This window comes from Aricia agestis, chromosome 21 (assembly GCF_905147365.1).
Source record: "Aricia agestis chromosome 21, ilAriAges1.1, whole genome shotgun sequence".
Lineage (NCBI taxonomy): Eukaryota > Metazoa > Arthropoda > Insecta > Lepidoptera > Lycaenidae > Aricia > Aricia agestis.
Window position 1 is genome coordinate 1,116,948 of NC_056426.1, and position 14,385 is coordinate 1,131,332.

General features: G+C 36.7%; 1 protein-coding gene across 1 annotated transcript; it reads left to right on the forward strand.

The window, feature by feature from the left end:
• Nucleotides 1-6,009: 6,009 nt before the first annotated feature.
• LOC121737559 lies at nt 6,010-9,249 on the forward strand. The gene is made up of 5 exons (XM_042129214.1): nt 6,010-6,200; nt 6,578-6,710; nt 8,491-8,673; nt 8,799-8,871; nt 8,969-9,249. The coding sequence occupies exons 1-5, from the start codon at nt 6,037-6,039 to the stop codon at nt 9,004-9,006; spliced, it is 591 nt and encodes a 196-aa protein (XP_041985148.1). The 5' UTR covers nt 6,010-6,036; the 3' UTR covers nt 9,007-9,249.
• The last annotated feature ends 5,136 nt before the right edge of the window (nt 9,250-14,385 follow it).

The following is a 14,385-nucleotide window of genomic DNA, read 5'->3' on the forward strand; positions in this document are numbered from 1 at the left end:
GTATGGGAGCCCCCTTAAATATTTAATTTATTTTGTTTTTAGTATTTGTTGTTATAGCGGCATCAGAAATACATAATCTGTGAAAATTTCAACTCTCTAGCTATTACCGTTCTTGAGTTACAGCCTGGAGACAGACGGACAGACGGACAGACATCGAAGTCTCAGTAACAGGGTCCCGTTTTTACCCTTTGGGCACGGAACCCTAAAAATAGTTCCGTGGTCCAGTGGTTTAGAACGTGGCTCTTGACTCGGAGGTTGTGGGTACGATTTTCGCATTGGAAACGTAATCTTATTTCCAAGTTAGGTTAGGACGATGCAGGATCCTCATCACCTGATTGTCTGACAAGTAAGATGATCCATGCCTCGGATGGGCATGTAAAAGGTCGGTCCTGCGCTTGATCTCTCGCCAGTCGTGTCGGTCTCCATCCCACTGGATCGTAAAAGTATAAGGCCGGCCTCATACGCTCGTTTTCCGTATGTGATTTCCGAATTCGCGTTTTGCGTATTCGGAAATCCGAATGCATGGAATCTGTAGAAAATACATTAACTGCTGCACACGTTAGTTTTTCTCCGTACGGAACGAATTCCGCACGTATATTCCAACAGCAAGCCCACGCGACACGCGATTCGCGCATGTAAAAAACGGTCTGCGTTAGTTAAACACACACAGAATTCCGAATACCGTACGGACAACGAATTCAAAAATCGAATACGGAAAACGTGTGTTTGCGGCCGACCTTATGTAACATGAAGTGTTCAATTATTATTTTTAACAAAAAATTAAAACCGACTTCCAAGGTAAAAGCAATAAATATGAACTAAAAAGTATTAAATAACTCTTACTCTATAATAGTGCCTTTTTCAGAATTCCTCTAAATCTCAACTATTTCTGTACATACTACAATCTTCATTATTTAAAGTCGGTACCAGCTAATTTTATCGTGAATTCAGTCACTGTCAGAATATCTGAAGCTTTTGGGACTGTTACCGACTTCAAAGTAATGAAGACTGTAGTATGTACAGAAATAGTTGAGATTTAGACGAATTCTGAAAAAGGCACTATTATAGAGTAAGAGTTATTTAATACTTTTTAGTTCATATTATTATTGTTTTTACCTTGGAAGTCGGTTTTAATTTTTTGTTAAAAATAATAATTTCACTCTTTTTAGTTATCAACAAGATAAGGCTTTATGCGTAAATAACCACTACGAATGTTAACTATTCACATTATGTTACTGTAAACGAAATTGTGGTAAATGCTTGCAGTTATCTAAGCGATGCTGCAATTTAAAAACTTTTATCTTTAAAGGTTCAGGAGTTCTGTTCAGTGCCTTTGGACCAAAAGACACCTTCGTATAAACTTTCTCTTATTCGTAACATATGTTTAAGTTACTAGAAACAACATTTTAACCACTTTGAGTCTTTTGATACATTTCAAGGATTTCCCTCGATTGCTCATAGATCCCATCATCAGCTCACCACTTTCGTAATTATTATACAAAATCAAGATTATATACTATACAACAACACAAGAATTTTGAAAATCGGTCCACAAACAGCGAAATAATCATCAAAAACATCTGCTTCGATGCAAAATATCACGAAAAGCATCAATAATTGGGTCATAATGTGATGAGTGATGACCCATGGCATGATTATGATTTTGATGATGATGATGAAATAAATTGATGCGTTGGCTTATGCTTTCAGTTGTTTGATCAACGCCGAAATCTCCGAACTTGTATCTATAAGGATTTAAAAGTTCTGTTGGTTACCTTCAGATCCAGGGTATAACCTGGTGCGAAATCTTACTTTTTGGTAGCATTTACCTCGAATGCTTCAGAAAAAATAGAAATCACTATATGTTTCCATACAAATTTCAAGGAGTCCCCTCGATTCCTGCAGGATTCCATCATCAGATCACCACTTTTGTGAACATGGTACCAAATTTGAGTTAAACCCTATACAACACAAAAATCATTTTGAAAATCGGATCACAAATGGCTGAGTTATCGTTGAACATACAAAAAAAAAAAGATACATACAGCCGAACGTATAACCTCCTCCTTTTTGGAAGTCAATAAAAAGGATTTAAAACTCGTTTTCAACTGTACTTTAAAATATTTTCAGAACTCGAACGAGAGAAAGTAATGCACGAAGCTATATTAAGATTTTTCAGGTTAGGACTGTTTACGTTATATAATATTCTGAGGTCGCTTTGTGTTTCCTCACTGAGACGTTTGAAATGCAACGACGAATCAAGCATTATACGCGGAAATGTAACAGAAAATCATGTCATTAGGGTCAATAAATGGCCACGTCTTAAGCGTGTCACAGACAGAGCAGGTAATGTACATTACATCCCGGGATGTATATCTTTACATTATATTAATCTATCACACACACACACACACACACACACACACACACACACACACACACACACACACACACACACACACACACACACAGAGAATTCCGAATACCGTACGGACAACGAATTTGGAAACCGAATACGGAAAACGTGTGTTTTTGCGCCCGGCCTTATGAAACCCGAAGTGTTCAAAAAGGATTTAAAACTCGTTTTCAACTGTACTTTAAAATATTTTCAGAACCCGAACGAGAGAAAGTAATGCACGAAGCTATATTAAGATTTTTCATGTTAGGACTGTTTACGAAATACGTAATGTAATATAATATTCTGAGGTCGCTTTGTGTTTCCTCACTGAGACGTTTGAAATGTAACGACGAATCGAGCATTATATTATACGCTGAAATGTAACAGAAAATCAAGTCATTAGGGTAAATAAATGGCCATTTAAGGAGTGCGCACACTGAGACGGGCCGTGCCGGGGCTCAGCGTGCCCCGGACTTACCCTGTATCCGAACTTACCCTTAATCAATTCGTCACCATAAAGGAGTGAGCACACTGAGACGGGCCGTGCCGGGGCTCAGCGTGCAGGGGCTCATCGCAAAAATCCGCCTCCATATAATTTGTATGGAAGCGGATGCGCGTATCGCACACTGTGTTGGGGCGCAGCGGATTTCCGCTTCCATACAAATTGTATGGTGGCGGATTTTTGCGTTGAGCCCCGGTACTGCCCGTCTCAGCTAATTCAATCTTACGCTAAATTAAACTACAGTTACGCAATATGCCCGCAAAAACACTGAATAATTTTAGTGATAAGTTGAATTATCCGGACTTACCCTGTGTCCGAACTTACCCTGAATCCTGATTAATAAAATATATTAGTTTGCATGCTGCCATATTGCCGTAATGTTATTCAAAGTCTCAGATTAAGTCGAATGCTCTTTAAATCAAAATAACAAAAAATATACTTAACTCAAAATCGTAACTGAAATAACAACGTGGGAGAGCCAAGCTTCGGCACGAATGGGCCGGCTGGACCGGAGAAATACCACGTTCTCACAGAAAACCGGCGTGAAACAGCGCTTGCGCTGTGTTTCGCCGAGTGAGTGAGTTAACCGGAGGCCCAATCCCCTACCCTAGTAAGTAAGTAAGTAAGTAAGTCTTTACTTCCATGAAATTGTTTACAATGTTCTTATTATTATTATTTTTATAGTTCACAATTTCTGCCTCTAGGGCGTGGAAATATTTTTAAATATAAAAAATCATTCTTTATTACTATAATAACTAACCATAACACTTAACAAACAGATATTTAAATAGAACCTAAAATAAATTATCAAATAATCCTGAAAAAATTATGAGAAAAAAATTAATGTGTAAATACGAATACTCAGTCAAAACATCCTGAAACCATAAAAAATAAATAAAACAGTCAAATAATGGTCAAAGATACAATTAAATAAATTAAATGTCAATTAATTCATATTTAAATTAGGAACATTCATTTCAATTCCTTAAAAGAAAATACAATCAATTAAATAATTGATTTCCCTTCCCTGCCCTTCCCTATTACCCTATTCCCTCTTAAAAGGCCGGCGCACCTGCAGCTATTCTGATGCTGCGAGTGTCCATGGGCGACGGAAGTTGCTTTCCATCAGGTGACCCGTTTGCTCGTTTGCCGCCTTATTTCATAAAAAAAAAAGCTTCAGATAAGGTAAGAGATCTTTTGTAAAATATGGTAAGTAGGTAATCAAGAATTCAATTTAGGAGACAGCCAATACCATTTTATGCGCACCTTCTTTTCTTGTCAAACCTTTATAATTGAATTATTTTTGAAATCAAAACATTGACTTGTTGATGTATGTTTGTCATAATTATATTATAGACTAGATGACGCCCACAACTCTGTTGCGCCAAAATTCGTTTATCGCGCGGGGAACCGTACATTTTCCGGGATGAAAAGTATCCTATGTCCTTTCCCGGGACTCAAAGTATCTCCATGCCAAATTTCAGCAAAATCGGTTCAGCGGTTTGGGCGTGAAGAGGTAACAGACAGACAGACAGGCAGACAGATACACTTTAGCATTTATAATATTAGTATGGAAGTATAGATTTCTCTGTGAAAGTGGCAGCGCTGAAAGAGGTTATTTCTCTTCCATTACAATAGCTCCCACACCGGTTTCGGTGACGGTGGCCTGTTTCATTGACACCAGGCCAGCTACACGGGAGTAATTTTATAGTGCTCAAGTGTGTGCGCAGTACACAAGAGCACTCTCTATTCCTTTACTCTCATAACCCAGTGGGACGGAAGACAGACACGACCGGCGAGAGATCAGGCGCAGGACCAACTTTTTACATGCCCATCCGACGCATGGATCATCTCACTTGTCATACAATCAGGTGATCAGCCTGCATTGTCCTAACCATACTTGGAAATAACATGTTTCCAACGCGGGAATCGAACCCACGACCTCCGAGTCAAGAGCCGCGCTCTATACCACTAAACCACGGAGGCGTTATTCTAGAATAATGATTCTATGTTGTTGCATACCAAACAGGACACAGAATCGCGCTTTCGAAGTTTTTTCTGAGATTGAGATGACAATAATATAAACAATGCCCAAAATTATTTACAGTAACTAGGCCTTTACATCCGTTGTGGATGATCTATACAGTATTTTTCAGAGCGAAGTAACCACTCCTCAAATACTGTAGTGCCTGGGACAAGATTTTTAAATGTCCGTATGGTTGCCCAAGCGCATACGGCATTCTCGCATCATAGTCGGCCTAGTCCAGAGGAAAGAACTAGTCAATACGTCTGGGACCAACTATGTGCGGGTTTCCTCACGATGTTTTCCTTCACCGTACGAGCGTCCGTATTATGTACTTGAGATCAGAAAATGTTTCATAGGTACACGCCTCCACACGGGTTCGAACCTGCACCCTCTAGGAGTGCGAACGGAAGGTCTACCCATTAGGCCACGAACGCTCTATTTACAGTGAGATCAATCATATTTCACACACCGTATTATTTGAAAAACCGGCCAAGTGTTGGGCCATGCGCAATTTTGGGTTCCGTAGTACCACCACAGAATAGATAATAGTACAGTACCACTAGTTTTTGATAGTTTTCAATGGTCAATGAATATACATATTTTATAACGTGTTTTAAACTACTAACAACATCACCTCAGAGGCCCTAGCCAAATTTACTTCGCCTCATTACGAAGAGACTAGTAGATTCTTTAACGCCAATGCAATACAGAACATTTTGCCCTAGCCAACAACCGGCGAACTTACGTTTCGGTGATTCCATAACGATTTTCTCTTTACCTTCGTTTGCCCCAACATTGTCTTTGGTTTTGTTGTCCTGTCAAATGTCAACTGTCAAATTTCAACTGTCAAATGTCAACTGTCAGTATGAGTCGTGTTCGTTTCGTTTTTTAAATGTCAATGTCAGTGTTAGTGTCAGTGTCATGTTCTAAAATCTGACAGAAATTGAATGGTATTTTAAAACATGACACACTGACACTTATTTTTAACTTTGCGCATGCGCAATGTGCATTGAAAAACGAAACGAACACGACTATGGTCTCGGCTATAGACTTTATGATAAGGGTTTTAGGATCACTTTCGCCATAACTCAGAGGTAAAATAACTTTGAAATGAGTTTGTTATGCCGCCAACTCAGACCGCGAATTTATTCCAATGTGAACGAGAAGTTTTTCGTGTTTTTTCTTCTTGTTAATTTATTTTCGATAGAAATTAAAATGAATAGGTGCAGAACAAGTAACGAACAGTATATATATTTAATAGAATACATGGAGACGTAAGTAAATTTCACAATTGTAGTTACTACATTGATGCCTACGATGATGTTGAAAACTTATATTTTCTTAAATATTTTGCTTAAATGGTTTAGTGGTAGTGATAAAACTTACTATGTATCAATATTCAATTGTACACTTACGAAAGGATCAAGCTAATGGCATGAGGTACTTATTAAGAGATAATAAAAGGTTTGTGATTTCAGTCTAGTTCCTTCAGACTAACCCTGAGGCATGATCCCTGTGCAATGGGCAAACCATGAACTTAATATTATCATCATGTGTAGGAATGTGGTGCATACTAGATGATACTAGTTAGTAGTTCATAATATTTGTTGCTTAAATACTGAAAACCTTTATTCTATTAAATGTATTGCAGTAATGGAGATTTATTCAGGCCCGTTGGTGGTGCCCAAGGGCGCCTTCGATCTGAAAGGCTATGGGACACCCTGACCCATAGCCTTAATGCCATAGGCAATGGCTCAACAAAAACAACCGAAAAGTGGAAAAAAGTAAGTTTTAAATATAGGTTTTTAAAATGTTATAAGTAGATTTTAAGCAAGATTAAGTATTTTATTTCAATGAGAAGGTATGTAAGTACCTATTCATTTGGTAAAATATTTTATACATTTGATCATTTGTAAGTAGGTAAATGTTTGATAATATGAACCAATAATCTTAATATATATATTTCTTGTGTGCGTGTGTATGTGACTGAACTCCTCCTAAACGACTGGACCAATTTTGATGAAATTTTTTGTGTGTGTTCGTGGAGATTCGAGAATGGTTTAGATTTACAGTTTGGTCTACTGGAAAATGTTTTTTCAATTAATTTCTTATTTATAAGGAGTTGTTGATTTTGGAATGTTTTACATTAGATCCGGCGGACGGCGCTATCATCGCATTCAATATTATTCTATTTCAATTTTAGTTTGTCCTGACAGATGGTGCTACGATTAATTTGAAAAAAATTTTGTTATTCAATTCATGTGCTGATTAAAATATTAAATAAATAACACATAGGCTACAATTTTAACCGACTTTCAAAATGGGGGAGGTGTTATGTTCGTTTTCTTATATTCAACGATTACTCCGCCGTTTGTTAACCGATTTTCAAAATTTTTCTTTTGGTATATAGGGTATCATCCCAATTTGGTATTATATTCAGAAAAGTGGTGATCTGATGAAGGATCCATAAGTAATCGAGGGAACTCCTCAAAACTTATAGGGAAACATATGGTGACTTCGGTTTCGTGAGAAGTATTCTAAGCATATGCTACCAACAAGTAAGATTTTGCACCGAGATATACCTGGTATACCGTGGTTCGGAAGGTGCTGAGAGAATTCCTGATTCTTTATAGATACAAGTTTGGGAGTTTCGGCGTTGTTTTAAGAACAGAAAGCATATGCTACTATGCAAATTACATTCTTCATCATCATCATCATCATCATCACTACCATATTATACCATTTCATAGTCTTTTAGATCGAGACTCGAGTTTGTCAAGCGATAATTAAAAAAAATCTATATCTACCTAATATTATAAACCTGAAGAGTATGTTTGCTTGAACGCGTCAATCTCAGAAACTACAGGTCCGATTTAAAAACTTATCTCAGTGTTAGATAGATCATTTATCGAGTAAGACTCATCATTTATCGAGAAGGTTATATTATATTATTACTCTAAGACTAATACGACAGAAGAAACTCAGGAAAATGTGGGAAAAACGGGGGAAATATTTTTTATGGGAAAATGTACCTACGGATTCTGTAAAATTTCTAATTTACGCGGGCGAAGCCGCGCGGGACATCTAGTAATTTGTATAAATTCCTTCATAATACTAGAATTTTTAGTACTTTTTACATTGCAAATAAATCAGTTACAAAGCAGTATACATACTGCTTTTTTTCACTACAGTGAAAGTAATTCAATTGTTAATTTGCAAGGTTTTATTTCAAAGTATTTTAAAACAAATTAAGAAACAAAGTAATTTGAAATCTTGATTAAAGCTTTGTACCTTAAATGTAGCTGGGGGTTAGGTATTACAAAGCTTTTTAAAAAAACAAACTCAATTCCATGTAATAATAATTACTTAATAATATTATAATATATTTAGTCATAATATTAATCTTTAATCTTTTATTAAAGAAGAATTGTTTCTTAAGTTTTAGATTGGTTTTAAGTTAATACAAATAAAGAATTTCTTACTCTATACTACTTCTTGATAAGAGAGAAATAAATGTTTTTCAAAGTTATAATTTAAAAAAAACATTTATTTCATTTTTCATAGGTTTGGGCGGATCTAAAGTCAAAAACTAAGAAGAAGGGGCTTAGAATCCGCCTAGCTGCCAATGGCACAGGCGGTGGGCCACATGATGGTCAGTCGCTGTCGGCACTTGATCTCAGAGTGCTGGCTATCATGGGCCCACTGGCTGTCCAAGGCCAAGAGGCTGTCCAAGAGCTGGGTTTTACCGTAAGTGATTAAAATATTAATTTGTTTCTATAATAAATTACTTTAAATGGATAATATTATGTTATGTATGGTCAATGTATGAAAATATTTTCATTGATAAAACTTTTTCATTTATTTTTTTCCAGAACATTAATCTCATTGAAAGACCTGTAGACATCCAGGCAGAGCCAGCCAACATAGAGCAAATTTTTGTAAATGGTATGTGTTTTTGTTAACTAATTTTATGAATACAATTAAACCCAATGAAACTATTTATCTTTTATAATACTTTCATACACTGTTTATTTTTTTGCAGAATACTCCCACCACCATCACCACAATCACCACAGATGATGTCGACGGAAGACATACAATATAATATAATAGAGCCTACTAATCCAAGACCATCTACATCCACGGGGAGGCCCGCCGATGTAGGCGGTCCTAGATTAGTACCATCAGCACCTGCGGAAATAACATATACTTCCCGTCATTTGTCTGCCACGCCTCTCTCACCTTCCAGGCGCCCGAACTTGCGGTCCCGCCGGAGACAAGGGTTGACACCCTTTGAAAGGGCCGCAAACAATTTTATGTCAGTTGAGCGTTTGCGCCTGGAAGTTGAGGAGAAACGGGCTGCTCAACTAATGGAATTTGAAGAAAGGAGAGCCCATCAAATGTTAGAGCTCCAACAAATGCATCTTAAGCTGCATCATGAACGGGAGTTACGGCAGTTAGAGGTGCAGCAACGCCAAGCTGAAGCCTTCAGTGCTGCTGTAGGTGTAGCCAACGAATTTGTTGGGGTAGCTAAAGATTTTTTAGAGTATTTAAAAACTAGGTGTAATACGCAACCTATTAATTTCGAATAAATTGTTTTAGTATTACTCCTGTTTTTATTTAATTCTTTTTTGGTTTTTGTTTGTTATTTGTTGATTATTGGATACATAAGTGAAGTACATACTTATTTATCCAAATATACTATTTTAATTGAAAATACTAAACATTTATTAGGTCAATCTAATCTAATTAAAATCTAATTTTAATATGAAGCAATTTAAATAATAAATAATATTTTTTTGTCAGGCAGCGTAAGACTGATTAAGTGATTACTGAAAGTTTAGTTTACTTTATTTAATAATAATATATTAACATCTTATATATAAAGGGGATTGCCCACTTTCTATAGACACTTTGGCCATTTGTGAACAGTTCATTAAGCTAATAATGTAATATGAATTAAATACTTTAGATCAGTAAAAAGCAGAATATAAACCTAGTTTTGTATCAGACTTTATATTTAGATTTCTATGTGTTATTGGAAAAGGTAAATAATCAAATAAAACAACATATTTTTAATAAATATTTTATTACTGTGTTTCATAAGTAAGTAATACTTGATCAAGAAACTGGGCAGGGGGATCAATATGATCTTGATGCCTTGCCCAGCCTAAAGACCATAAAATAGTCATAATATGAGCGCAGCGAAAGCGCAACAAAAGTTGCAAAGTCTTGAATGTGTTCTGCATTAAAAGTATGAATCGGTTGCTGGATATTACTAAGTACCTCCCAATTATCATTATATAAATGGAAGGAACAAATCCTACAGTTTTGTGGTACATAAAAATAATCAGTGAATAATTTTATTCTCAGCCACTTAGGAGCAGTCAGTCTTTGGGTTGAATGACAATCAGGATAAAAACAAAACTGTTGAGAACCTGAAGCTCTAGTGTACATTGGCAAGATTATACTGGGTTGGTTATTGTTGGGATGTCTTACTTCAGTGGAACAAGTAGCAGCTCGGTCAATTCTTTGCCAGCATGGATGACAGATTTTATCAGATCCATGTACTTAACTGTAAAGAAAAAATCAATATCAAAAGTCTTGAAAAGCTAGTTTGTTTGTATTTCACTATTATAATTCACAATACTGCACATTTATTTAGCCTCAGATTTAAAAGTTGTGGGACAAATCATAAAATAAATGGAGTCCGACCATACACAAAACTGACCACTAGACCGATTTTGATCAAATCTGAAACTGTTTTAGAGCTGTTTAAATGGATTTTGACACTTGGAAACGTGCACAAAACTGAAACTCCGACCTTGAATAAAGAACTCAAGACCAACATGTGAATTAGGTACAATACCTACCTATAGTAAAATTACTTAAGTACATTTTCTTTTTCTTACCTTAATTTGGAGAGGTATTTCGTTGGTTCCCTTTAAAATATTTGCCCTGCGCAAATCCATACACAAACTTGTGTAGGAGGCTTTGTCAAGACGGAAATTTTGTGTGAATAGAAGTTCCGGCATGTCTTCTATTCTCTCTAATTGCCGTCTTAGCAAAAGCCTCCTCCTGCGCCTGTCCGATATGGTGTGGTGGTGCGCGGTCCACAGCAAGCGTAATGCATGCATATTAATTAGTACTTGAGTATGTTTTTAACAAGAAGTAAGAACCATTGATCGGCAGCCACACACAATTTACAGCTGAATGCACGCCATTTTGTTCTTCAACGCGATAACACCGCCTTTTTAACAATCGTTTGTGACGAAAAAGAAAAGATACGAAAACGCTAGCGATTAGTGGCATTTGTGTGTGTTGTCTAGGACTTTCTATACAAAAAGCTAAGGGGCACTTCTTTATCGCAATAAAGAAGATGAACAGTGATATCGCTTTCGTCCAACTTGTAATTTGGCTACCAATGGTGTACACGATTACGACAAGAGACTCATGATAACGAACGCTTATGTCATTTCCATACATTTTTGGTTGACGATTCTATAACGAAGCGATCAAGAATTCATTTTGGCTAAGGCCTCAGTATTGTCACTTATTTTTGTAACACCCTGTATATATATAAATGGATTTTCAGTTGTGTTAGTAACGCTAAAACTTGAAAACGGCTGAACGGATTGGACTAATTTTAGTCTTAAAATATTCGTAGAAGTCCAGGGAAGGTTTTAAAGTGACACAAAGTTCACCGGGACAAGACTTATAAAGTCTTCTTAGCCATCATTAATATGTACATTCATGCCGATTTACAGCTTTGTAGGTCCTATAGTCTCTGAGCAAAACCGCGGACAGACAGACAGACGGACGGACAGACGAACATACCTAAACTATAGGGTTATTTGTTGACTACGGAATCCTAAAAGGCGTTTTACTCGGCTAAAGCCATGCCCAGTTTTAGAAGCGTAGCATAATGATGATGATTTTACTAGAATGTATTTAAAATTTTCGTCATAAAATATAATAACATACGTAGTATTTTATGATTTTACTACGAAGGGGTGTAAATTTAGCGTGAACCCACATCAGCATCACCCTTCATTAGTTTCATAGATTGAATTCTGATGCTCACGTAAGCAAATTATTTTCTCTATAATTTTCTTTCTATCTTTTCGGTAATTTTGTGATCATTTAAATTTGAATTTTATTTTGGAATATACTTTGTGATGGAATTTTGTGAAATTCAAGGTATCCAGTTCTGAACTACCTGACCTTCGATAGAGACGCATAGAGATATTTTTTTAACATGTTTTCTTCGGGATAACTGTAGAAATCTCGTCTCCCACTGCCAAACTCTTCTGTCAGTTGCTTCCAACTTCCAAGTCAGGTAGACCTTCAAGGTGGATACATTTTAAAGTATAAGTACGTGGTAGAGCCATGCTTCGGTACGAATGGGCCGGCTCGACCGGAGAAATACCACGGGCTCACAGAAAACCGGCGTGAAACAGCGCTTGCGCTGTGTTTCGTCGAGTGAGTGAGTTTACCGAAGGCCCAATCCCCTGCCCTATTTCCTTCACTACCCTTCCCTAGTCCGTTCCTTACCCTCCCCTATTCCCTCTTAAAAGGCCGGCAACGTGCCTGCAGCTCTTCTGATGTTGCGAGTGTTCATGGGCGACGGCAGTTGCTTTCATTTTAAAAAAATCCACCTTGAAATCCTCCATAGTTGCTGGTCGTAGTACCTAGGTATATGCAGAAAAACTTATAACTTTATAACAAGACGAAAGTCTGTCTGTCGCGGGCGGTTACACTATAAGGTACTTCGCTCTACTTTTTTAACCGACTTCCAAAAACGAGGAGGTTATACTTTCGGCTGTGGACATGTTTTTTTTTTTTATGTATGTTCAACGATTACTCCGCCGTTTGTGAACCGATTTTCAAAATTTTTATTTTGTTGTATAGGGTATTACTCCAATTTGGTACCATGTTCAGAAAAGTGGTGACCTGATGATGGGATCCATGAGTAATCAAGGGAACTCCTCAAAATTCAAATGGAAACATATGATTTTTTTGGTTTTATATGAAGTATTTCAGGCATATGTTACCAAAAAGTAAGATTTTGCACCAGGATATACCTTGGTTCGAAGGTGATGAACTGAACTCCTTACTCCTTATAGATACATGTTTGGGGGTTTCGGCGTTGTCTTAAGAACTGAAAGCATAATATACTACTATGCAAATTTCATTAATCATCATCATCATCACCACCATTCCACCATACATCCATGAGTAATCGAGGGAACTCCTCAAAATTTATATGGAAACATAATAGTGATTTAAATTTTTTAAGAAGTATCCTAAGCATATGCTACCAAAAAGCAAGATTTTGCAATAAGATATACCATGGTTCCAAAGGCGCTAAGAGAACTCCGGATTCCTTATAAATACAAGTTTGGGGGTTTCGGAGTTGGTTTAAGAACTGAAAGCATATTATGCTACTATGCAAGTTACATTCATCATCATCATTATCACTACCACCAGTCACCACACCATGAATTATCTCATCTATACTAATATTATAAAGCGGAAAAGTTTGTTTCTTTGTTTGTTTCTTTGAACGCGCTAATCTCAGGAACTACTCGTCCGATTTGAAAAATTCTTTCAGTGTTAGATAGTCCATTTATTGAGGAAGGCTATAGGCTATATTTTATCTCGCTAAGACTAATAGGAGCGAGGAAATAGAGGAAAATGTGGAAAAAACGGGGGGAAATTATTTGAAAGGGCTTATATGAACGCGATAATCTCAGGAACTACTAGTCCGATTTGAAAAATTCTTTCAGTGTTAGATAGTTCAGTTATTGAGAAAGGCCATAGGCTATATTTTATTACGCTTAAACTAAAGAGAGCTAAGAAATAGAGGAAAAAGTGGAAAAAACGGGGAAAATTATTTGAAAGGGCTTATTTAAACGAGCTAATCTCAGGAACTACGGGTCCGATTTGAAAAATTATTTCAGTGTTAGATAGCCCAGTTATCGAGAAAGGCTATAGGTTACATTTAATCACGCTAAAACTAATAGGAGCGAATAAATATAGGGAAATGTGGAAAAAACGGGAGAAATTATTTGAAAGGGCTTATTTGAACGCGCTAATCTCAGGAACTACTCGTCCGATTTAAAAAAAATATTTCAGTGTTAGATAGCCCAGTTACCAAGGAAGGCTATAGGCTATATTTTATAACGCTAAGACTAATAGGAGCCAAGAAATAGAGGAAAATGTGTAAAAAACGGGGATTATTATTTGAAAGGGCTTATCTCACGAACTACTAGAGCATTTTTTCTGTTATTTGGATCAGATAAGAAGTAGATCACGTGAAGGATCATAGGCTTTTTTTGTGGACTATATTAGAAATATCTCATTTACGTGGGCGAAGCTGCGCGTATATTTCGCGTGGTCACGACATCACGCGGACCCATTTTGCTGAAATTCGGTATAAAGATACTTTGAGTCCCG